Consider the following 25168-nt stretch of genomic DNA (forward strand, 5'->3'; position numbering starts at 1 on the left):
TAGTGAAGAGCAAGGTGAGAGGTTTCACTAAGACTTAAAAGAATTTAAATGTAAATTTCAAGGAAGGTGGGGTATATATATGTTGGGAGATTACTGCTGGGTGATAAAAAGAGAGACAACTTCGGTAAAGAGACAAGAACGTGCCAGAAATCCTTTACACCGATCATTCGATGAAAAACGTGTGCGTAAGCGAAAATTTATTTAATACCACAATAACTTAAAAATAACTGAAATTACCGCACACTCTCTCACTAGTGTGACTGGTGATCAATTTCAAACCTAATTTATACCTAACATTCCAATCATGAAAAACCGTTAAAATGGATTTCAAACAAAGATTTTGAAGAAAATCATTAAAATTTATCTCATATGTTATTAGTTAACGTCTCCTGAGAGTGGTCTTTAAAAAAATCTGACGTCAAATTTATGATCAGCAATCTTAAAACCCCCCAATATACCATTTATAATGCTTGCTAATTGTTTTGAACTGACAAAGTTAAATTTCAATCGATTACGAGTCAAATTTAGCATGAATTTTGGCTTTTTTCATTTTTCAGTAGTTTCAACTGAGTATGAAGAGTTGAAAAATAGTTAAATATACATTTAAAGTTTTCGATGTATTTTTTACCGTAGAAATCAATTTTGTAGGCAAAATAATTTTATTTTTACTTTTTTAATTTTTAATTTCGAAAAACCCTTAAAAAACCGCAAAATATGAGATTTTTTGTCGTAAACCTTAAAATTTGAGGTGAAAGGCCATTTTTTTATTACGAATTCAGATTCAGCGTTGAAAAATACATAAGTAAAAGTAGGTCTGGTCAAAAGTAAGGGCAGCGCGCCGCTAACCTTCCGCGGCTCGCATCAGCGAGACAGTAGGAGAGGGTAGAATAGGTTTGACTACGCGATCGCGCACATGCATCTTGCGGCAAGTCGTGCAACCCTACGCACATCGTCATCGCTTCGAGCGTTTACGCTATTCAAGTGCGGCAACGAAGAAGCTGTCCGCCATATTAGCGTAGCTATACATCGCCTCCTCTTCCTTCGTGACTGGGATCCGTACAGTGCTGGGACAGTGATTACACTAATGTATGAGTGCTGTTATTTGAATACAAATAATAGTTTACTAGGCAAATTTTTGGGAAGTTTCGTTACCTTTTCAACATCCTGTATATATGATTATGTGTGTTTGTAATTACGCGAGCGCATATAAAGCATATATAAAAAGAGTCTAACACCAGAAAATGTCGCGTTGTGTAAACACTTTGGGGAAACATGCACCTAAAACCAAAGCACGCGCACACACACGCACACAATCTCACACACACAGTCACGCACGCACGTGCGCATGCACACACACACACACGATTTGTAGTTTCTTATGTCTTGTGCGCAGGTTTACATGAATGCTAAACAGTTTAAGCTTTAAAAATATTTAGCGCTGTTTTTCAGTAAATCACTATTTGAGTTTACCATCAAACTTCAATATCTCAAAAACTGTCCATTTTTTGTGCTTGGACCCATTCAGACTTTTGTTTTACTCACTTGGAACTATCTATTCATAAAAATTCAGAAAATTCGACTAGAAGTACTTTTCCATTGATTTTCTGTGGGGTCCTTCAATTTTAGGAAATAAAAATATGAACCATTATAATTTAGCTGCTAGACATGAGAGAGAGATATATTGTATTTGTATGAATGTATGTGTGTATGAGGAGTATCGTGTAAAAGGTTGGTCGTAGTGTGAGGCAGCCAGGCTCACACTCGAGAGGTTGGTAAGGTAGAAAGCGTTTCGTCCCGATGCTACCGACTGGACTCGTCAGTGAGGCTTGACGGCCGGTAACATCTGCCTCGTACGCTCAAAGTACTGCTCCTACCGCTATGCGGTCTTATATATTCAATGAGCGTCTTTCTTGCCGCTCGTGGCTGGCCGCTATCACCTGGATGTGGATGGTCGAACCATGAGACTGCCACAATAATATTCAATAAGAAGCAAGAAGAGAGATTTCACAAAAACTTCAAAGACATTGAAAGAAGATATCAAAGTTATTGGGATGTAAATATGACGTTAGACTATTGGTCTCCTATGAGAGACACTACTATTCAACCCAAACAAAAATCGCTTCGTAGATTGATAATAAACGGACGCGTCCCTCGTAAATTTTTTGTGGTATATCGTAGATTGACGTCACGTTCACATCCCAAGCTTAGCAACTTTTTAATGCTACAGTCAATTGGCGATATCTCTGCGAGTAAAAACGAGAGAGGGAACACATCTATAAGCTAACCACTAGTCATAAAACATTTTTGACCGTCAAATGACCTTCGATTTAGCGCGTCATAATACATAAATACATGACCAGAATGTACATAAAAATCCATAGTGTAATTCTATATAGGTTAAACATAAATTTGGTCTACTGGTAAGATATTTGACAACCATATGACCTTCAAGGGTAATGTTGGCAAAAATCGAAAATATCTCGTTGAACGAAAAATTATCTCACTTATTCTGAATCCGTGATCAAATTTCATGTTTACCTATTGTTTAGATGATAGCTAGATTATTAGACAGAATGTAAATGTGCTCAATGCTATAAGTCTCAACTCAAAATTGAATTCGTGATGACAAGGAATAAAAAGTCAGAATTTAAACAATCAATATGCACTTTAATTTATTAATATGAATTACTCTAAGATTCAGTCGGCATAAAAAACTCCAGTCGTAGGTGAGGAAAAAGCCATTTGAATAAAATAAATACGAAAATAAAACTTACAATAAAATAACAATATAGCTTAAAATTAAATGTAACAAATGTCACGAAGATTATTTAAATAAGATTAGAAATAATAAACAGTGTGAAGTAATCGTATAAACACGCTTACATAGTTGGGATGTCGCAGTAATAAACTGAATGGCCACTCAATGAATATTCGCTCGCTCGCTTACCAGCTTGATGCCTACACAACAAGGAATAGATGTAGGGAAACATCTTCACTGCTACCTTAAACGTAGCTCGTACGGGTGGTGCCCTCGCTAACGTTTCTACTGGTGATGGATCCAACGGGCAAACTGCCGCAAGGGTGAAGACGCTCCAGAGGAAGTCCTCTGCTAAGGTAACAGGCTCTCCTGTCCTTAGCCCCTAATAAGGCGTCGTTGATGATCTCGAGCGAAAAATAAAGGTGTACGACTACACACACACGCACACAATAGTTTTACAATCACAAACACTAATAAGATTGATCGCACGTATAACAGAGATGAATAGCAACACAAGGCGTCACTTATTGAGAGAAAGAATCTACCTCGATGCATTTCCGGAAGGAACTGGCCGCGTCTCATGCCCTTTGGTGACGTGGAAAACAAAATAGTCTCTCCTCCTTTTATCCCTACTTCTCTAGCTGTTCAATAAGGCCCAATCAGTGAGTCAGAAGGGCGTAGTTTTGTTGGACCTACGCATCGTCCACACGCCTCTCTCTCTCTCTCTCTCTCTCTCTCTCTCTCTCTCTCTCTTTCAGGTCATCCGACCCTTTTTTATGGTCTAATGAGCGGCGAGTCCGTAGGATTTCCAACAAACGCGCAACATATGCAACACATTTATTGCCCCGTTCATGTGTTGAAGGCCTACCGAACAATTCTTTTAAGTGTCGCTTTCTCCTTTGGTGAGCACGAGCTGAGCATACTTTCGACATGACCTGTGCAGCTGATAAATTTTCATATTTTAAACAAAGACGTTCGAAAGCATGCTCAAACTCGGTAGATGCGCAAACGGCAAAAGCACTTATGATAAATATATTTAATCTTGAAATGATCTTGACCCTAACGGACTCAGAACATAAGGACTTCGGATTTAGATTCAACACGTCAAAATACATAAGTAAACATTACACAGGAACACAAAAAATAAAAAGTGGTCTGTATCAAAAACAACACACATATATTCCCATGTATTTTGCCACGCTGAATCCGAATCCGCAGTCAGTTTGACCCCAGCACGTCAGGATCAAGGTCATTTGAAGGTCAAACTCGAATAAAAGTAGTATAAAAAAATGTAACTAGTATTTCTATGGTTTCGAGGGTCGCTGAACATAAATACGTCATCCCCTTGACCCAAGCACGCCAGGTTCAAGGTCATTTCAAGGTCAAACATAGATATTGCACGAAAAGTTGAATTCTGACTACAGATTTTGAAAGTACGGAAAAAATTACGTTCAGAGACAATTTTTTCAATTTTTTTTATCGTGAATCCAGCGGTAATTTCGAGATCATTGTATTTTGATCCCATGAAAATCAGTATGACCATTTTGAAAAAACAGAAGTACGTCTTCAATGAATAAAAAAACTCTTTCCATACGTTTTGACGGTTGCTGAATCCAAATCCGTGATCTCCGTGACTCAAGCACATCAGGTTCAAGGTCATCTGGAGGTCAAACTCAAGAAAACGTAGTTTAAAAAAATGTAACTAGTATTTCTATGGTTTTGAGGGTCGCTGACTCCAAATCCAAAATTAGAATTGCTCCGACTACTCGAGTTTGGTTTGCAAAGTGATAGAATTTATACTTCTCTTCTCTTGTAACGGACCCTTTTATCTTCAAAAGATCTATGCAGCGGTTTTCTTTTTCTTTTTTCCGTTTCTGACTCGTTTTCCCTTTTAAGCATCCAGCAAAAATCTGCCATCATATTTACATCCCATCTTCCTTGATACCGGCGTTCCATCTCTTTGATATCTTGATGAAACCGTTCACCCTGTTATTCGCTATAGCCTGAAAGCGTAAGATTTTATATCACACCTACGTTTTTCGTGTGCCGGAACCCAGGGCACCTCCACGCGGTGACGGCGGGAAACGGCTTTTTTTCTTTTTTTTGTTTTCCGGCAAAGCTCTGGGGTGAAAGCACGATGCCGTCATGGCCGGCACACGAGAAGGTATGATGCAGGGTTTCGGATGCCCAGTATCGGCGGTTGGTCAAGGTGAGCAAGCGGGCCCGCAAGCGTCGTCATCAAGTGACCGCAAGTCTAGTAGAATAGAATCTACTTTTCATAGGTGTGATGGAAAAACAGATGATTTCTGTTATGTTTGTGGAAAATTTGAAGTGCCAAAATATCGAAGGCTGTTATCAGATAGGTTTATAACTATTTACGAAGAATGTTTTAATTTAAAGGTTGTCAGCCAAAATACAGTCTGGGTACCTCAAATGTTTTGCAATTGTTGCAGAACAATGTTATCACGATGGGAGAAATGTCGGACTCGTAGTCAGCTCAAATTTTCACAGCCTATGATATGGTCTGAACCTTTATGTCGAGACGATTGCTATTTCTGTATGACCAAGACTTTTGGCTTTAACGCAACTACAAAAAATAAAATCGTGTACGCTGAAGTAGCATCAGTAAAAAAGCCAATACCGTTAGAAGAGGAAGCTACTGACCAAGAACCTATGGAAGTTGATACATCACTTGCACCAAAGGAAATGGAAGTTGTTGAATCCTCAGATGAGGAAAGTGACAGTCAAAGTGATAGCAAAGAAGATGAATATTTACCAAGCGTTGTCTCGAATAATACCCCCGAAACTTTCAATCAAAAAGAGTTGAATGATCTCGTAAGAGATTTGGGATTACCCAAAGATGGAGCCGAGTATCTGGCCGCAGTATTGAAAAAGAAGAATTGTTGTTCAAGGGGACCAAGGCTTATGTTTATCGGAATAGAGAAGAGAAGTTTCGTAAGTTCTTTGCCAAAGATTCAGAGAACTCGATGACATTCTGTACAGATGTGAGAGGATTAATGAATGAATTGAAACCTAATATTTATAAAGATGAAGAGTGGAGGTTATTTATTGACTCTTCTAAACGAAGCCTCAAAGCTGTACTTTTGAACAATGGAAACTCTTTTGCGCCTATTCCGATAGCTCATTCAACGAAGTTGAAGGAAACATACCAGAATTTGGAAGTTGTATTAGAAAAAATCAATTACTCGGATCACAAATGGAAAGTGTGCGGTGATCTTAAAATTTCAACTCTGATTCTGGGTCAGCAGTCAGGTTTTACAAAATATCCCTGTTTCTTGTGTCTGTGGTATAGTAGAGATAGAAAGCATCACTATGTACAGAAAGAGTGGCCAAAAAGAACTGATTTCAATCCAGGCGTACAAAACGTTCTCCGGGATCCTTTAATAGATCCTTCAAAAATTTTGCTCCAACCCCTTCATATCAAACTTGGTCTTATGAAGCAATTCGTCAAAGCTCTGAACAAGGATGGAAAATGTTTTGAATACTTAGGACAGAAGTTTCCAGGCATAAGTGATGCCAAACTAAAAGAAGGTGTTTTTGATGATCCCCAAATCCGCACTTTATTCAGAGATAACGACTTTATCACAAAGATGACCCCTGTAGAATTGGCTGCATGGTCAAGTTTCAAGAAAGTAGCAGAAAATTTCTTCGGGAATCAGAGAAGTGAAGATTAAGAAACTTTGGTGGAAAATTTATTAAATAGCTACAAAGAATTAGGATGCTTAATGAATTTAAAATTGCACTTTCTACATTCTCATCTTGATTACTTCCCAGAAAATCTCGGAGACTATAGCGAAGAACAGGGTGAACGGTTTCATCAAGATATCAAAGAGATGGAACGCCGGTATCAAGGAAGATGGGATATAATTATGATGGCAGATTTTTGCTGGATGCTTAAAAAGGAAAACGAGTCAGAAACGAAAAAAAGAAAAAGAAAACCGCTGCATAGATCTTTTGAAGATAAAAGGGTACGTTACAAGAGAAGAGAAGTATAAATTCTATCACTTTGCAAACCAAACTCGAGTAGTCGGAGCAATTCTAATTTTGGATTTGGAGTCAGCGACCCTCAAAACCATAGAAATACTAGTTACATTTTTTTAAACTACGTTTTCTTGAGTTTGACCTCCAGATGACCTTGAACCTGATGTGCTTGAGTCACGGAGATCACGGATTTGGATTCAGCAACCGTCAAAACGTATGGAAAGAGTTTTTTTATTCATTGAAGACGTACTTCTGTTTTTTCAAAATGGTCATACTGATTTTCATGGGATCAAAATACAATGACCTCGAAATGACCGCTGGATTCACGATAAAAAAAATTGAAAAAATTGTCTCTGAACGTAATTTTTTCCGTACTTTCAAAATCTGTAGTCAGAATTCAACTTTTCGTGCAATATCTATGTTTGACCTTGAAATGACCTTGAACCTGGCGTGCTTGGGTCAAGGGGATGACGTATTTATGTTCAGCGACCCTCGAAACCATAGAAATACTAGTTACATTTTTTTATACTACTTTTATTCGAGTTTAACCTTCAAATGACCTTGATCCTGACGTGCTGGGTTCAAACTGACTGCGGATTCGGATTCAGCGTGGCAAAATACATGGGAATATATGTGTGTTATTTTTGATACAGACCACTTTTTATTTTTTGTATGCCTGTGTTATTAGAATATACGTAAAAGTCTATATTGTAATTCTGCATGGGTTAAACATGAATTTGGTATACGGATGACTCATTTGATCTCCAAGTGACCTTGAGGAGTCTATTACAAAAAATAAAACATATATATTTAGAAGAAAACTTTTCCGAATCCGAGATCAAATTTTATGTTTTTTTTGTAATAAATGCATTTGGCCTTCAGATGACCTTGAATTTAAATTGCTGAGATTATAGGGACGTCGGATTCATAATAATTAGCGCACCGTAATACCTATAAGATATCAATATGGCTGAGGAATTTTTTCTTGTTCAAATTGTGGTCGTGTGTAATTATTTTGTTAATACGTACTATGCTTTTTTTAACAAAAGTTTACAAAAACTAATTATAACTTACCCATTCAATAATTGTCTTGCATTACGTATTTTAGCTATCTCTATACTAATTAATTCATTCTTCTGAACTTCGAACTTCGACATGGCACGATGAACCGCTATCGGTAATAAATCAATAAAGAGATCTAAAAAATAAAATGTAAAATAAGTATTTTTCAATTAAAAATCATTCTGAGTATTCTTATTGTGTCTATAGTTACTATAAATATTAAATCTTATTATTTAATCATTTTTTTTTCAAACCATTGAACAATATACCAATTCCATAAAGAGTAAATCGAAGTTGATGACTATATTAAACGGACATACTAACGAATTCTCACGTAACAACTGCATTCAACGCAACGTGAACGTCTCTCGATCCTTTCGTTCGATTGTTCTGTTAGTCCGTGCTCTCTACCATTCCGGTGTAATTGCACATATAATGGCACAGAGGATATGCATTCACATAAGATTCAAATGGGATCAACTTACCGACATGACATCTTAAGTTTCAAGTGGTACCCCCGCTTAAGACCAAAAATGCCAATCTCCCTGGATTTAAGAAATGAGTATTTAGGTAAATTCTAAATCTAAAAGAAGTAAGTTTGCCGCAAACCGAATCTTCCTAGACCCTTTTCAAGCCAAGATATATTGAAAAAGCTGGTTTTTTCACTTTTTTTTTTCCAGATCTAAAGAAGCTATCGATACCATATTTACGGCATTATTTTCTTTGGATAATACTGATTTTTTTTCAGAGATATGCGGTTGCAGGAACTGACCTGAAAAATTTTTTTTTTAATTTCAAATCACTCTAGAACTAACCGTTTACTTGTTTTCGGCTCAGATTTTCGTAGGAAAGTAAAATATTGTATAATTTACATATCTAAATTTGTTTCAAACTGATGAAATTGGTGCGCCATATTGAAAAATTAGAAAAACTCGTTTTTTTAGGAATTTTACACCATTAGAGCTTCAGCAGAGCTAGCTTAGGTAAAACGGATGATTCCGTCGTATTCTACCAAAAGAATACATTAAAAATATATATAAATATTTTATTTCAATCACTTTTGACTATGCAGAATATTCAATAATAAAAATGTAGACTGCACCAAGCATGCCAAAAAATGTTCACCTTTATACTCCTACTGTTCTCCTTCTAATCAAAAAACAAAATTTTTAGGGAAAACAGACATCCAAATTATAAACCTGTAGTCAGGGACTTAGTCGTCAACTACAAAGCTGTTAGATGCCTAATACGTTAAAGCTCCACTTTTCAGATTATCATTTGGATAAATTTCCAGAAGACTTTGGAGATTATAGTAAAGAGCAAGGGAAAAGATTTTAGGAAGGTATTAAAGAGATGGAAAGGCGTTACCAAGAATTTTGGGATGTCAATATGATGTCGGAATACTGCTGGAATCTGAATAGAGATACCTCTGTCAAACACAAAAGAAAGGCGCCAAAAAGAACATTTCATGAAACATACAGACCAAAGAAAAAAGCGCGCTTACATTAGAGTGATATATTTATTACCAGATATTTTTCTGTTTTTCTCCAATTGATCTGTAAATGACTTTTGAAATTTCAATGTTCTTGAATTATGATTCAAAAAAATTGAGAAAGTTACGAACCTTCTCATATGACTGAAAATATTGCCAGTATAGGGCTTAATTTTTCTCAAGAGAAACAATCAGATTCCTCCTATTAGCCTACCTACTGAACATCGAATAGCCAGGCCTCGAAGAGGGACTGCTGGATCCTTCCTGAGGAGTCCAATCCAACAGTCTTGGATGAAATGCCTATAAATTCTTAAAATCTTGCTTCTGTAAGCTTGCCAACCAGTGACCAAAAGTAATTTGCAATGAATTTCAATTGTATAAATTTTGAAATTGCTCTTATGCAGATTACTTTTGTCATCATGTCGGGATTACAGAACTAGAGGGTTCAGAAAATTCGGATTAAGAGTCTGAGGTTACAGCATCGTAGGTTCACGGGACTCGAGAAATAATGAAAGTAGAGTGCGGTGGTTTGGGGTTACAGTATGGCAGGGTTAACTGTTCGAGAGTTAAAAACATTTGAGCTCCTCAGTTTACAAGGATCAAAAGTTTCGGAAATTGGAGCGTGAGGGGTCGGAGTTACTAGGTGGCAGGGTTCTGTTCTCGATGGTTAAGGAAATTGGGGTGTGGGTGGTTAGAGTTACAGTGTGGCAGAATTAAACGCTATATAATTGAAAAAATGAGGGTTAAGAGGATTGGGACTACAGCGTAGGAAGGTTACGTACTCGAGGGTTCAAGAAATCGGGGTTATGAGGGTCGCGTCTACAGCGTAGAAAGGTAACATGCTCGAAGGTTAAGGAAATTGAAAGTAAAGATCTGAACTTATACATGCAAATGTTACAGGACTTGAAGGTTAAGGAAATTAGGGTTTAAAGCTATTTTCATTTCTTACAAAATGAACGAATGAACTTAAAATGACCTTGACCATAACTCAATGGGATTCAATGTATACCATGTTTGCACTTAGGATACAAAAATACATTATGATATATGATTGAAGTGCATAACACGTTTGAAATGACAGTTCGAATGAGTCGAAAAGAAATTTGGCCTATGACTTGTTTGACTTCTAGGTGACCTCCAAGATCCATGTTGGAAAATTCGAAGAATATGTATTTGAACGTAAAATTTATCGCTCTTTCCGAATCCGTGATCAAATTTTTATTTTCGTTCAACGCGTTGAAAGACATAAATATTATGTGGTCCAGTTAAATCATCTTGAACTTTTTTTATTTTATAAACCTGTGTAATTATCATATTACTGGCACAATATATTTATTATTCTCAATTAAATATCTTCCATAAAAATGAAAAGCCAATGACTAATGATCATTTAAAAGTTAATTTTCAGAACTCATATGGTTGGAAAAAAATTTTTTTTTATTTATTACTCCAAGACTATTCAAAATCTGTCTTACATATGGAGACAATAAGCAAATTTTGTTGCTATTAGACATATCTATAGTCGTATATATAGTATAGACAGTAAGTATACTGTCTTTGTTTTACAGTATGATTGAAATAATTAAGTTAATTTATTTGTGCATTTATTAATTAATGTTTTTTCAATGTGGTGTTGGCAATGGATATCTTGAAAAATTTGTTGACAAGTTTATTTAGGTGGTTTTGAAGTTTGGAATTGTATTTTGCGTATAATTTTTTAATTTCTTCTTTGACTGTAGGTATCTGTAAATTATTTCGGACGATTACATTCGATACGAACCATGGTGCCCGTACTATACTACGTAGGAGTTTCGATTGAAATCTTTCCAGGATTTCGATATTCGAGTTAGAAGCGCCCCATAGTTGAATGCCATATGTCCAGACTGATTTAAGTATACCCTTATACAGCAGCAGTTTGTTTTCAATTGAGAGCTCCGATTTTGTGCTGATGAGCCAGTATATTTTCCTTTATTTTAGACCCAACTGTTTAAGTTTAGTGAATATATGTTTTTTCCATATAAGTCTTTGGTCTAAGCGAATACCTAGATCTTTTATTTGATTGCTTTGTGGAATATATTGTTACACTCACACGCACACTCACACAAAATAATAATAATAACTTTGTTATAAAAAGAACGAGAATGTATTTATTTAAAATAACCACAATTATATGTTTATCGTCTCAATGCAAAACATACTCTGAGAAAACAAAGCGAACAAAACAAACTAACAAAATCGCTTAGCAACGTATTTCGTTCGAAATCAGAGGAGAATACATAACATTATTCCCCCTCTTTTAGATTATCGTCTCGACCATCTCACAAACGAAAGAAAGACCGTCCTCTTCAAGCGTGTTGATCCTTGACTCACCGGGCCAAAGGACCCGTCTCTTGAAAAGATGATCCATCTTCATTCTTGAAAGTAGCGTATCATCAACTTGAAATCGTGAAATCTTAAAAATCTTCTATTTTCAAGCGGGTTAATCCTTGACTTATCTGGTTACAGGACTCGTCTCTTAAAATATAGAATCATCAAATCCAGATAACATCAGGGTACTACTGTGGGCAAAAAGTAAGGTGAATTTTCAATTTAAACTTCGCGGGCTTAACATTTCGGGCTAGTTCTTTTTTTCTTGAGTTGGTAGGACTGCGAATGACATCTGGGACAAATTTCATGTCAATGTCATCATCAGTAATATATTTACGCTTGTGTTTACCAAACGACCAAGAGTGCATGTTTCGATTTTTACAATGTCTGATTTAATTGAGCAAAGAAGTGCCATCAAATTTTGTTTGCGGAATGAAATTTCGGCTGCGGAAACGTTGAGGATGTTGCGGAAGGCCTTTGGTGATTCTACCATGTCGCAGAAAAATGTTTATAAGTGGTACAAAGACTTCAAAGAGGGTCGAGAACGTGTTGATGACTTGGAGCGCTCCGGACGACCATCGACGTCAACAGATAACCAACACGTCAATAAAGTGAAGGAATTAGTGCTCGAAAATCGTCGGTTGACTGTTAGAGACCTTACTGATATGATCGGAATATCAGAAGTATCTGTGAAAACAATTTTGAAAGACCATTTGGGCCTACGAAAAGTCAAATCTCGTTTGGTACCGAAAACGCTCAATTTCTTGCAAAAAAGTCGCCGCGTTGATGTGTGTGAAACAATGCTTTCTGACTATCAGGACAAGCTCAAATGCATGATTACGGGAGATGAGACTTGGATTTATGCTTACGACCCTGAAACAACCGACCAATCAAGCGAATATCGTGCTAAAGGCGAGGCCAGACCGAAAAGAGCACGTCAAAGTCGTTCAAAAATCAAGGTCATGATGACAGTTTTCTTCGATTTTCGTGGTGTGGTGCACTATGAATTCCTTCCACCCGGCCAAACTGTTAATAAGGAATATTATTTGAGCGTTATGCGTTGTTTGCGTGAAGCAATTCGTCTAAAAAGACCAGAATTATGGGCCAACAACTCTTGGTTTTTGCATCACGATAATGCACCATCTCACACTGCACTCGTTCTTCGTGACCATTTCGCCAAAAATTCGACGCATATCGTTCCGCAACCACCGTATTCGCCTGATTTAGCTCCGTGTGACTTCTGGCTATTCCCAAAACTTAAGAGACCACTCCGGGGAACGCGTTTCGAGTCGATTGAGGAGATAAGAGCTGAATGGAAGAAGGCGCTGATGGCTATACCGGAAAGGGACTATTTGGCATGTTTCGAGGATTGGAAAAAACGTTGGCATAAGTGTATTTTATCGGGAGGGGATGACTTTGAAGGGAATGACATTGATGTAGAAGAATAAATAAAGATTTTTCATTTTACAAACAAATTCACCTTACTTTTTGCCCACAGTAGTATCATCGATGAACATCTATCTTTTAGGTAATTCTTGGATAAAAGTGGGGGGTAAACTTGTCGTGGTACCGCAACTTCATCCCTGCTCCAGCATTCGCTCTACAGCTCACGGGAAAACCACGACTCAAAAACCGTGAGCGGAGCAGAAGAATCTACCTATCGTGGTATGTCGCTAATCGGTCAATGTGGACAATCTTTTTTTTATATCGTGGAGTCTTCTGGATACAGAAGACTACATCATTGATCTACTTGATAATTGTAAAAGGACCTTCCCAATTACTCTGGAGTTTTGGTGTCCTTCCTTTGAGCCGTCGAGGGTTGAAAAACCATACTTTTTGGTTGTTTGTGAAATTTATGTGTCGAGCTGTTCTATCGTAATATTTCTTCGATCGTTGTGATGTAATCTTGATGTGTGTTCTTGCAAAATGATGTATTTTGTCGATGTTGTTTTTGAGTTTGTGTATATAGTTTTCTCGTGTATGAGGAGTCTCTACTTCAGGAAGACGTCCGCGCATCAAGTCTAAGGGAAGTCTCAGGTCTGAACCGGTGTACATTTCCGCTGGACTAACTCCAGTTGTGGCTTGAACAGAAGATCTGTAAGCTAAAAGGTACAAGACAATCCAACGATCCCAGTCTTTTTGATTATCTGATATGTATTTAGCTAAGTAGTCAAGTATTGTCCTATTCTGTCTTTCTACTTGGCTATCTGATTGTGGGTGTAATGGTGTTGTTCTAGTCTTTTGTATACCTAACAATTGGGATAGTTGTTTGATTAGTGTAGCGTCAAATTTACGACCCTGGTCAGTATGAACTTCAAGGGGAACTCCGTATCTACATACAATTTCACGAACAAATATCTCGGCGATAGTTTTTGTTCTCATATTAGAGAGTGGAAAAACTTCTACCCATTTTGTAAAACAATCTGTTACGACTAAGAGGTATTTATTTCCTAAAGAAGAAATCGGAAAAGGGCCTAAAATATCCATTTGAACCCTTTCGAAAGGTAATCCTACGTTGTAGATCTTCATCTTACTGTGACTTTTATCTGAAGGTCCCTTTCTCGCTATACACTTCGAGCAAGATCTACACCAATTTTCAACATCTTTCTTACAAAAAGTCCAATAAAATTTTTTCCGTACCTTCTGTAGTGTTTTATTAACACCAAAATAACCACCGGAAGGGGAATCATGAGCCTCTTCTAAAACCGTGTTAATATAATTACTAGGTACTATTAATTGAAAAACTTTTGACTTCAAATTAGAAGAGATCCATTCTCTATACAAAATGTCATCTAAAATAACTAAGGAGTCCCATTGAGATGTATATATTTTCATGTATTCATCTTCAGAAGAAATATCTTGCCATGATAATCTTTTACCTTTCTTTTTACTATTTAAAATAGTACGAATGACATCATCCTGAAATTGACGATCTTTCCAAACTGAATGAGGAGTTTCTTCAAAGACAATCCGCCCGACACAATCACCCTGTGCATACTGTGATTCTATATTAAAACAGTATCTACACGAAGAATTACTACAGGGTCGTCTAGAACAACCACCTGCATTACCATGTGATGTACCTTTGCGGTGTAAAATTTTGAAATTATATTGAGCTAATTTTCCTAACCATCTAGCTAATTGACCATCCAAATCCCTAAAAGAAAGAAGCCATGTTAACGCCGAATGATCGGTACGAATGAAGAAAGCTCTACCACATAAGTAGTAATGAAAATGTTTAGTTGTATCTACTACTGCCAATAATTCACGACGAGTAACACCATAATTTCTCTCGGCTTTTGTTAGAACACGACTATAATAACCTATTACTCTCTCTACCCCATCCTGAACTTGTGATAAGACAGCTCCTATCCCATGATCTGAAGCATCTGTGTCTAAAATAAAAGGTAAATCGGTACGAGGAAAAGCTAAAATAGGTGGAGTTGTTATAACTTCTTTTAATTTCACAAATGAATTTTGGCAATCACTTGTCCAATTGAATTTGGTTCCCTTTTCAGTTAAGCGATACAGAGGTTTAGCAATAGAAGAAAATCGTTTAATGAACCGTTTATAATAAGAGTATAATCCAGTGAAACTTTTCACGTGTTTCTTACACTGAGGGACAGGCCATGTAACCATAGCCTCTATCTTTTTGGGATCAGTTTTTTTTCCGTTTTCTGAAACAATGTGTCCTAAGTATTCTATCTCGTGTTGGAAGAAAACACATTTGTTTCTATTCAATTTTAAATTAGCGTCACGTATCCTCAAAAAAACTCTGCGTAAATTGGCTAACATCTCATCGAATGATTTTGCCATAACCATAACATCATCAAGATAAATTAAACAGATCTCATTTAAAAGATCTCGGAGCAATTTCTCCATTAACCTTTTAAAAGTGGCCGGAGCATTACATAAGCCAAAAGCCATAACGATGAACTGCCACAAACCATTTCCAATTGAGAAGGCTGTTTTCTCTCTATCTTCCGGACGAATCTTCACCTGCCAATATCCACTTTTGAGATCTAAAGTCGAGAACCAAGATTTGCCAGCTAATTTATCTAAAATATGGTCGATCTTAGGTAATGGATGTGAATCTTTAAGTGTTTTTTCATTCAACTTCCGAAAATCTACACAAAATCTCCAAGTTTTATCCTTTTTTTTTAAAAAAACTACTGGAGAACACCAAAAACTAGAAGATTCTTCGATAATACCCTGTTTTTGCATATCAGTAATCATTCGATTAATATCTGTTTGGATATGAAAAGGAACTGGACAAACCGGTTGTTTAATAGGATGAGGATCGCTCAGCTCAATTTTATGTTCTACTAAATTACATTTTCCTGCAACATTATCATCTTGAAAAATGTCTTGGAAATCAGTCAGAAGTTGAGCAAATTTCTTCTTTTGTGAAGGATCTAAATTACTAATGTTATTTTCGAAGAGGTCTAGCAAGAAATCTGGTACTTCTTTAACATATTCTGTCATTCTACAACATTCTGCGGTAGCATCACTGACAACCATACCTGTAGTACTCTTAAAAATGTCACTTATTGATTCTGTAATTCCGGTCTTATTCAAAAAATCACACCCAAGTATACAGTCGTCAGTAATGTCTGCAACAAAAACTGTCATCAAGATTGAATATCGACCCAAATTAGCGCGGACAATTGTTCTGAATTGGATAGAAACTTCTTCACCAGTGGGATACCTTACATTCGGAGCATCATAGAAAATTTTATGATAATGAGGATCAACAAATCGAAGATTGACGATCGTCACGTCTGAGCCTGTATCTATGTCTATACTACCCTCAAACCTAAAAGTTTTCAAATTTCCAAGAACTCTACGAACGCGCATATTCGACAAATCATTATTGGAAGGAGCTTGTTCACTAAATGTCAAACCCGCTCCTGAAAGTTCGACACATCCTAGTTTCCCTGCTCCGGGCATCGAGAGCGTGTATGTCCTTTTTTATGACAATGATAGCATTCAATATTCTTCAACCATTCTCGAGGATCGAATGGTTGACTCTGTTTGCTATTATCTATACTATTTGCTTCATTTTAAAATTTATTTTCTGAAGAATTTGGGTTATTTTGGAAATTTTGCGCATTTCGAAAGACGGGAATCTTATTTCTTTCTTTGATCGATTTCACTTCTAGAGCGCGAGCTAAAGCTATTTTCAGAGAAGTGATACGCTCTAATTGAAGAACTTCCCTAACCCCAGTATGATAGATACCTATAATAAATTGAGCACAAGCAATTTTGTCGCGAATCTCTAATGAACATTCAGGATAAGCTAACGATGCCAGTTTCTCGATATCAGCAGCTAATGTTGGAAGATCTTCGCCTATTTTCTGTCCTCTATTTTGAAACAAGAAATAACTATTTGATTCTAAATGTTCACCGAATCGTGCTTCTAGTTTCTCCAATAATGATTTCAAATCCGAAACTTCCATATCGGTAAAGCTACTCAATACACCTTTTGCCTTATCACGTAACGAAGCTGCCAATGCTATAATTTTCTTTTCATCATTCCACCCGTTAGCTCTTGCAATTAAATTAAATTGATTTAAGTATTCACATAGAGGAGTTGTACCATCATAAGTGTCAGGTTTGAAGTTATAGCCTAACCCTTCTTCAATTGATCTGGTTGAGTTTACAATAGGTGTATTTACCTCCCTATTTGTTCTATTATCTAACCCTATCTGTTGTGTACACGTATTACTTGTATTCGCTGTATTTGTTGTTGGTGTAATTTGTGTAGTAAGGTAGGAAGAAGAGCTCATCTGGTTTAGTTGTTGACGGAACTGGGTCAGTTGTTGTTCAAGAAGACATTGTTGTGACTCTAGATTCTCAATGGTTCGATGATGATCGACAACAGTAGTATCGCGTAGACGAAGCTCCGTCGTAGCGTTCTGTTCTTCAACGCTGCGATGTTGTAATTTTTCTTCCAATTGTCTACTATATGTTCGCTCGGCCTCTCGTTCGGTTTGTATAACCTCCAGTTGTCTTCGGTACTTATCGAATTCAACCCTTGCATCGTTAAGAGCTAACAGCGCTTCCTGGAGAGTAGCTTGTGACAACGGGATATCGGTCACTGTAGGCGCAAGGACGGGTTCAGTCGCCGCTTGCAATTCATCGGTCAGTGCACCCGAGGCATCTGCGACCATCGGCGGCGTTGGCAAAACGTCCGCAATCACTACCCAGACATTGCTCCCTGAGCGCGAGCCGTTAGCCGTCGAGTCGTCCCCTGAATCAACACGAGCAGTTTTAGTATTAGTGCGAGCAACAGTACCTGTATTTTTAGTAGGTCTTGTTTGTTTTTCCGGTCGATGTTCAATAGGAGCAGCGGTGTCATCGTTAACAAGCACAACGTCGGCCATAGCAACAATCTCGGCACTGGTAATAGCAACTGCAGCGGCTTGTTCGTCCGAGGCAATTTGTGCTCTTGTCTTTGTCTGGAATGGTACATGCGTTGGTGTGCGCGGCGTTTTTTCTGACATCTCGAAATATCCCGGACGAACCCCCAAAATGTTACACTCACCCGCACACTCACACAAAATAATAATAATAACTTTGTTATAAAAAGAACGAGAATGTATTTATTTAAAATAACCACAATTATATGTTTATCGTCTCAATGCAAAACATACTCTGAGAAAACAAATCGAATAAAACAAACTAACAAAATCGCTTAGCAACGTATTTCGTTCGAAATCAGAGGAGAATACATAACAATATTTATCGTTTAATCTAATAGGTATCTTTTTGATGTGTGAATGTCGTATGTATTGATTTGCTTTCATTTACTATTATTCTTCAGATGTTAAACCAATTTTGAACGTGATTTTTTATGTAGTTATGTAATGTTTTGGTTGTTATTGTTAACTTTGGGTATACTGTTAAAATTGTTGTATCATCTGCATATGCTGCTGTTAAGTTATTAATAGACTTTTGTAGGTCCGAGGTATATAATAGTATAGTGTTGGACCTAGAACAATGCCCTACGGTATTCCTACATTTATTAACTGTCGTTTTGATACGTTTTTATTTATTTTACCTCGATAGGCTCTATATTGTAGAAAAACTGTATGAACTGTTTATCTACATATTATAAAACGTAGAAATAAGAATAAGGCTTGTCAGTCTTTTTGTAATATATAAATATACGGCGGTTCTATATACAGGGAGACCCATTTTAATCGCTACACCTGGATTTTTCGAATTCCAAGACAGATAGGAAAAAATGGTTCAGACAAAATTTGTAGGGGACGAAAGAAGCCAAACAATGGTTCTATCAAATTTGACCTTGAACTTGACCTTCAAGGTTATTTCAAGGTCAAGTGGTTTTTTTGAATAGGAACACCTATTTTTGACCCCGGATTCGGAAAGAGCGGAAAATTTCACGTTCAAAACCATATCGAGACATTTTATTCACGGTCATTTCAAGGTCAAATCAATGTCAAACTCCAAAAAATCCATTTGAAGTCGTTTTTCCACGAGTCACAGGCTTAAGTGGTTCAAATTGATCGTTGGTTTAAAACGGAAACCTATACACCTAAAACTTTCACATCCTAGTAAACAAAAATCGAACTTGCACATCCGAACCCCATTCTCTTCATAGCCTCACATGCTAAACTGTTACACCAGACATCCCCCAGTCCCACACATCTCTATCCCATGTATGATGTTTATTTAACGGAAACTTCATGATTATTGAAGCTTCTGTTGTAAATGTGTCAACCTTACGTTTAGCGCTACCCAGAAACAACGACGTGGACGTAGTAAGGACTGTTTCCTTTGGGGTGCTTGAGTGAGTCCCCGTGCCTCTCACTGTTCAGGGTGCTTAATTAAAGTGAGTCCCTTCGTCTCTCACTGTTCGGGGTACTTGATTGAAGTGAGTCCCCGTGCCTCTCACTGTTCAGGGTGCTTGATTTAAGTGAGTCCCCGTGCCTCTCACTGTTCGGGGTGCTTGATTTAAGTGAGTCCCTTCGCCACTCACTTATGTGTTTATCTAGCCTCGAAGAAATGTACGAAATTACGACCATTTGCTTCCAGGCACATAGTCAAACGCCTTTGGAAGTGTCGAACAGTGTTTAGCAAAGTTTGCCTTGGAATGGCATCGCAAGCTCGACGAATTCTGTCCATCATGTCTAATCTTGTGGTGGGCCTTTCAGCAAAAACGGCATTTTTTAAGTACCCCCATAAGTAAAAATCTGGTGATGTAAGCTCGGGTGAGCAAGCAGGCCATTCAACAGGACCACCTCGACCAATCCATCTGTTACCGTACTGATTATTCAAAAAAGTCCCGACAATTTGCACCGTCCTGCTGGAGCCACATTCTCCGTCGCGTTTCTAAGTCAACATCTTCCATCAATACAGGTAGTTCATCTCTTATTAGCGTTAAATACGTGTGTTGATTAACATTTTCTTCGAAAAAGTAAGGGCCAATCAAATATCCATTAATAATCCCACACTATACCATAATACTCCAACGTCTTTGATGGTTTACAGTTCTGACTCAATGAGGATTAACATCAGACCAGTAATGACAATTATGTCTATTCAATTCCCCATCACTTTGAAATTTTGTCTCATCAGAAAAAAGAACAAAATTAAAAAAGTCTGGATCATTTTCTATCATTTGTAAAGCCCATTGGCAAAACACAATACGCTGTTGAAAATGAGCAAACTGTAGCTCTTGAACCAGAGTAATACCATGTGTCCACCACGAGTTCTTTGAGTTAAACGTCTGATAGCCATAGCTTCGGGGTGTCGTCTGTCTTGATAGCGTTCAGCATAAATTCTGGCCGCAGCACGATAATTATTTCGGCTTTCTCCTAAAGCCAACGTCATGTCAACGATCTCGTTGGGCGCGTAGTCAGCCATTTCAGAGGCAGCTATTAATTATTATTAAATTTGAATAGTGAAATGGTATAAAAAATAATAATAATTATAATATTCACCCGTATACGGTCGCGACCAAAAAAGAAAAATGTTCCTAGATTACGGTAACTTTATCTGACTAACAAGGAAGGTACCCGAGGTATACCTCACCGATTTTCTTGAAATTGTGATATGTTGTAGAACATCAAAAAATATTCGACGCGTATTTTTTTATACGTGCCCATAAGCCTATTTAAGGGGTGAAACCCACCCTTGAAGTTCACCCCTAGAAACAAATTTTTTTTAATTTCTCGAATACAATTCGTAATTTTTTACTGAAACAAAGTGGGTAACACTTGTTATTGAAAAGCACATATTTATGCATTGTTTTTAGTCATCAGACTCGTAACCCCGGTTTTTTATTAATGAAAAACTATATTTGATGACCATTTTTTTCACTATACACATTCCAAAATCTGTTAAATCTTGACAAAATTAATTGTTTTATGCACAATAATCAAAAATAAAGTTGACCTGTTCCGGCATTTTCAAAAAAAAAATCCCTTGAGGGGGTGAGCTACCCCTAACATTTATACTATTATATTTCATTATTCCATTACGATATCATGGTGTAAATCTCTTGGATACTATTAAAATTGTTAAGTAGTTGATGTAGTTTGAAATTTTCTGAAATCAGCCCTTACAAATGAATTCATCCCTAAAACTCAATCTCAAGTATTATTTTTTCATTACTTGAAAATACCCTAGGACTATTCAGTGGCGTAAAACGTGTAATAATATTAGTTCACATCCTTGGTATTGAATTAGAATTCTTCACCCCACTAATGTATCAACCCCTATTTTTCAATAAAAAAATGACACCCTTTTCCATATGAAAATACTAGTTTCTTGAGTTTGACGAAAAAAATTTTGGCAGTATGCACAATATTCAAATACGAAATCGACTGTTCTCACCTTAATAAAAATAACCTATAATAAGGGGTGTACCAGCCCCACAGGAGATATTGTCGTATCTCTATGATTTTATTCTTTTTCTATGGGACTTTCAAAAGTAATAAAAAATTAATGATTCAAAGTACAAAAAAATTTTAAATTTAATATTTCAATAGTTTCGAGTTTTAATGTTACTTTTTATAATCCTGGCAATAATGATAATCATTAAAAAAATGTTTCAAGCATAATGATTTCTTACACCAAGAGCATCTTACAATTGCTGAGTTAGAGCAACCAGGAACTTCACAACGCTCATTACAATCATTACCAAAACGAAAATATACGGGGTTATCAAATTTATCTGGCTTTGATTCAACGTAGCCACTTTTATACCCTGAATATTTGAATAGGTTATTGTATAGAGGAGATGACAATTGATTATGTACCAAGGATTGGAGTTTTATAATATTATTTCTTTTATGAAGTTCTATATCCTCATTCATTAATGTTACACTGTCCTCGAAGCGACGGACGTAATTTTTCCACACTCGGAAGCCGAAAGCATCTAGTGGCTGAATTTTGCCTGTTGTTCCTTTTGGAATTATTTTTACATCAACAATTTTGTTTGGAGGTGCTGCTTCCTTTACAGCATCAGGGCAATGCCCACTCCACGAATCAATTAATAAGACACTTGAATGCCCAACATTGGGAAAATACACATCCTTCAGCCATGTTTTGAAATGTTCTGTAACCATTGAAAAAACTCATTTTTATTCACACGACATAAGTTAAAAACTGTAATCATTAATAATAAATATCATACCTGAAGTCAGTTTGCCAGAAGCGGAAGGCATCACGTAAATATTTGATGGTTTGAATAATTTGGATTCTACTACCGGTCCAAAGGTTCCTTTACTTTCTTTTAAAACAATGAATAATGGGGAAAGCAGTCTCCCATTACCTGAAATGAGTGGTTGAATTGTGTAACTGTGAGTCGTCGAACTTACAAATTCTACAAGACATTCAATTTGCTTTTCGCCTTCAATAGCTAGTGTTCTTCCCGAGTGCATTTCAATTTGAAATCCACTCTGATCTGAATTGTAAATTGATTCCAAACCTTTGCTTTTAATTATTTTTTTCACATCTGAAACAAAATCATCAGCTGTTTTTTGTAAATATTCTCTCCCTTCAACAGTCTTTTTTGTTACGAATTTATTTATCTTTCTGCTGACTATTCTGTGAGCCTTTTTAAAATTTTGTAGCCAATGACGTGACGCTTTAAACCTTATATCTTCATGTCCAACGATTTTCTGAGCTTGTAATGCCCATTTTTGTAAATCTCTATCGTGAATTATATAACCGGCATCGGAAGCCGACTGAAAATTATCTAATACAAATTTATTGATTCTTCCAATTTTTTCTTTATAAGTGCCTCCTTTATTCAAAGTATGCGCCCATCGTTTCAACTGTGTAATTGATTGGACTTTTCGAAATCTATGGTGTACGGTTTGCAGAGCGAGATTTTTCGTAACTCCGCTTCTCCAATAGTCCACAGCTTTTCGTTTGTAATCCCAAGATAGATCTTCTGTATCCGCTTTACATACTAGTAAGTGTTCATCAACATCTGCTGACCAGATTTTATCAATATCTTCAACAATATGCATTTCAGTATCCTTAAATGGTTCTTGAAAAGCTAATGTAGATTCCACAATGAATTCTGGATCCTCAAAGTTATTTATACAATCAAGTAATAGTTTTTCTATATTATCCTTCAAAGCAATTTCATCTTTAGTAATGGGACTTTCTTGTATATTCATAGCTTGAAAAGATAATAATAATAATTGTATAACATTTATAGGATTAATAGTCATTTTTCCAATACCTAGAAATAATAATTATTATTTGTTTTTTATATGATGAAATCCGAAGCGCATTAATTTGAATATTTTTTTACAAAGTCAGGCAATAATTGTTAATATCATTTAAATCAACATTACACTGACAATTACGTATCAATTTCATTTCTAATTTCTTCAAACGATAATTGAATATTGACAATTCCAAAATTTCTTGTCCATCTTTGATCCCTCACCAATTCTGGAAAAAGACCACATAAAAATATGAAGTATTGCATTTTATAACTCTTTATAAGCTATATCTAAATCACTAATTAAAAAATTATTTTCGTCAAATACGATGTGAGTATGAAAATTTTTGAGCTTTTTTCTTCGGAAAAATATTTAATTCAAAAATGTAGAGTAAAAAAAATGATGAAAATAATTTTTTCTGGTTTCTTTAGATAGGGCTTGTAAAGAGCTGTAAAATAGAGTACTTTCAATTTCTGTGCGTTTTTTGAAAAATGGCGAGGGCATGTATACAATATCTATCAATTACCGCGTTAAGAAATTTTACGCAAAAGGAAATTTTACTTACAATCAGGAAATAAGTATTGACCAAAAATTATATGGTAGAATTAATATGTACGAATTCCAAAATACTATGTTATACTTTGATGAAATTTGAAGTTTGAAATTTGGTTGCACATTTATTGGATTCCAATGTAATTTCTTGTAAATTCAACAAACACTGCACTCACAATTAATATACTGATTCAAACGAGCTCGATGAAGCTCTGACTAAAGACTGATGATGAGAGGTAATATCGAGTATTCGAGTGTTGTTTTGGCGAGCTGATTGTGAGTTCAAGAGTGTGATCGCATAGTCGAAAAAGGTCTTATCTATCCAAAACATAGCAAGACGATAATTTAACCGTTGAGGTTTTTCCCACCGTCCGATCTCGACAACAACAACAAAAAAATGATAAATTTAATCTTATCTTGTTATTTTAAGCTGTTCACTTCTCTTAATTTGTTTTCCAAGCGTTTATACGTTTATTCTTCGTATGCATTTATTCGATAATTAGTTAGTTCTTCTTGCTTTGAATCATTAATTTTTTATTACTTTTGAAAGTCCCATAGAAAAAGAATAAAATCATAGAGATACGACAATATCTCCTGTGGGGCTGGTACACCCCTTATTATAGGTTATTTTTATTAAGGTGAGAACAGTCGATTTCGTATTTGAATATTGTGCATACTGCCAAAATTTTTTTCGTCAAACTCAAGAAACTAGTATTTTCATATGGAAAAGGGTGTCATTTTTTTATTGAAAAATAGGGGTTGATACATTAGTGGGGTGAAGAATTCTAATTCAATACCAAGGATGTGAACTAATATTATTACACGTTTTACACCACTGAATAGTCCTAGGGTATTTTCAAGTAATGAAAAAATAATACTTGAGATTGAGTTTTAGGGATGAATTCATTTGTAAGGGCTGATTTCAGAAAATTTCAAACTACATCAACTACTTAACAATTTTAATAGTATCCAAGAGATTTACACCATGATATCGTAATGGAATAATGAAATATAATAGTATAAATGTTAGGGGTAGCTCAACCCCTCAAGGGATTTTTTTTTTGAAAATGCCGGAACAGGTCAACTTTATTTTTGATTATTGTGCATAAAACAATTAATTTTGTCAAGATTTAACAGATTTTGGAATGTGTATAGTGAAAAAAATGGTCATCAAATATAGTTTTTCATTAATAAAAAACGGGGGTTACGAGTCTGATGACTAAA

At 36.2% G+C, this 25168-nt stretch overlaps 1 protein-coding gene across 5 annotated transcripts in view; it reads right to left on the reverse strand.

Moving 5' to 3' along the window:
• LOC131663161 (apoptosis-linked gene 2-interacting protein X 1) overlaps positions 1–25168 on the reverse strand; it is a 1103979-nt gene that overhangs the window by 525703 nt on the left and 553108 nt on the right. For all 5 annotated transcript variants that reach the window (XM_058933370.1, XM_058933362.1, XM_058933344.1 and 2 more), the window contains one exon: positions 7835–7958. In XM_058933370.1, coding sequence (XP_058789353.1) covers positions 7835–7958 — 124 coding nt within the window. The remainder of the gene's footprint in view (positions 1–7834; positions 7959–25168) is intronic.

Source organism: Phymastichus coffea, unplaced genomic scaffold (assembly GCF_024137745.1).
Source record: "Phymastichus coffea isolate CEN01 unplaced genomic scaffold, Cenicafe_Pcof_1.1 PCOF00002, whole genome shotgun sequence".
In the NCBI taxonomy this organism is placed as follows: domain Eukaryota; kingdom Metazoa; phylum Arthropoda; class Insecta; order Hymenoptera; family Eulophidae; genus Phymastichus; species Phymastichus coffea.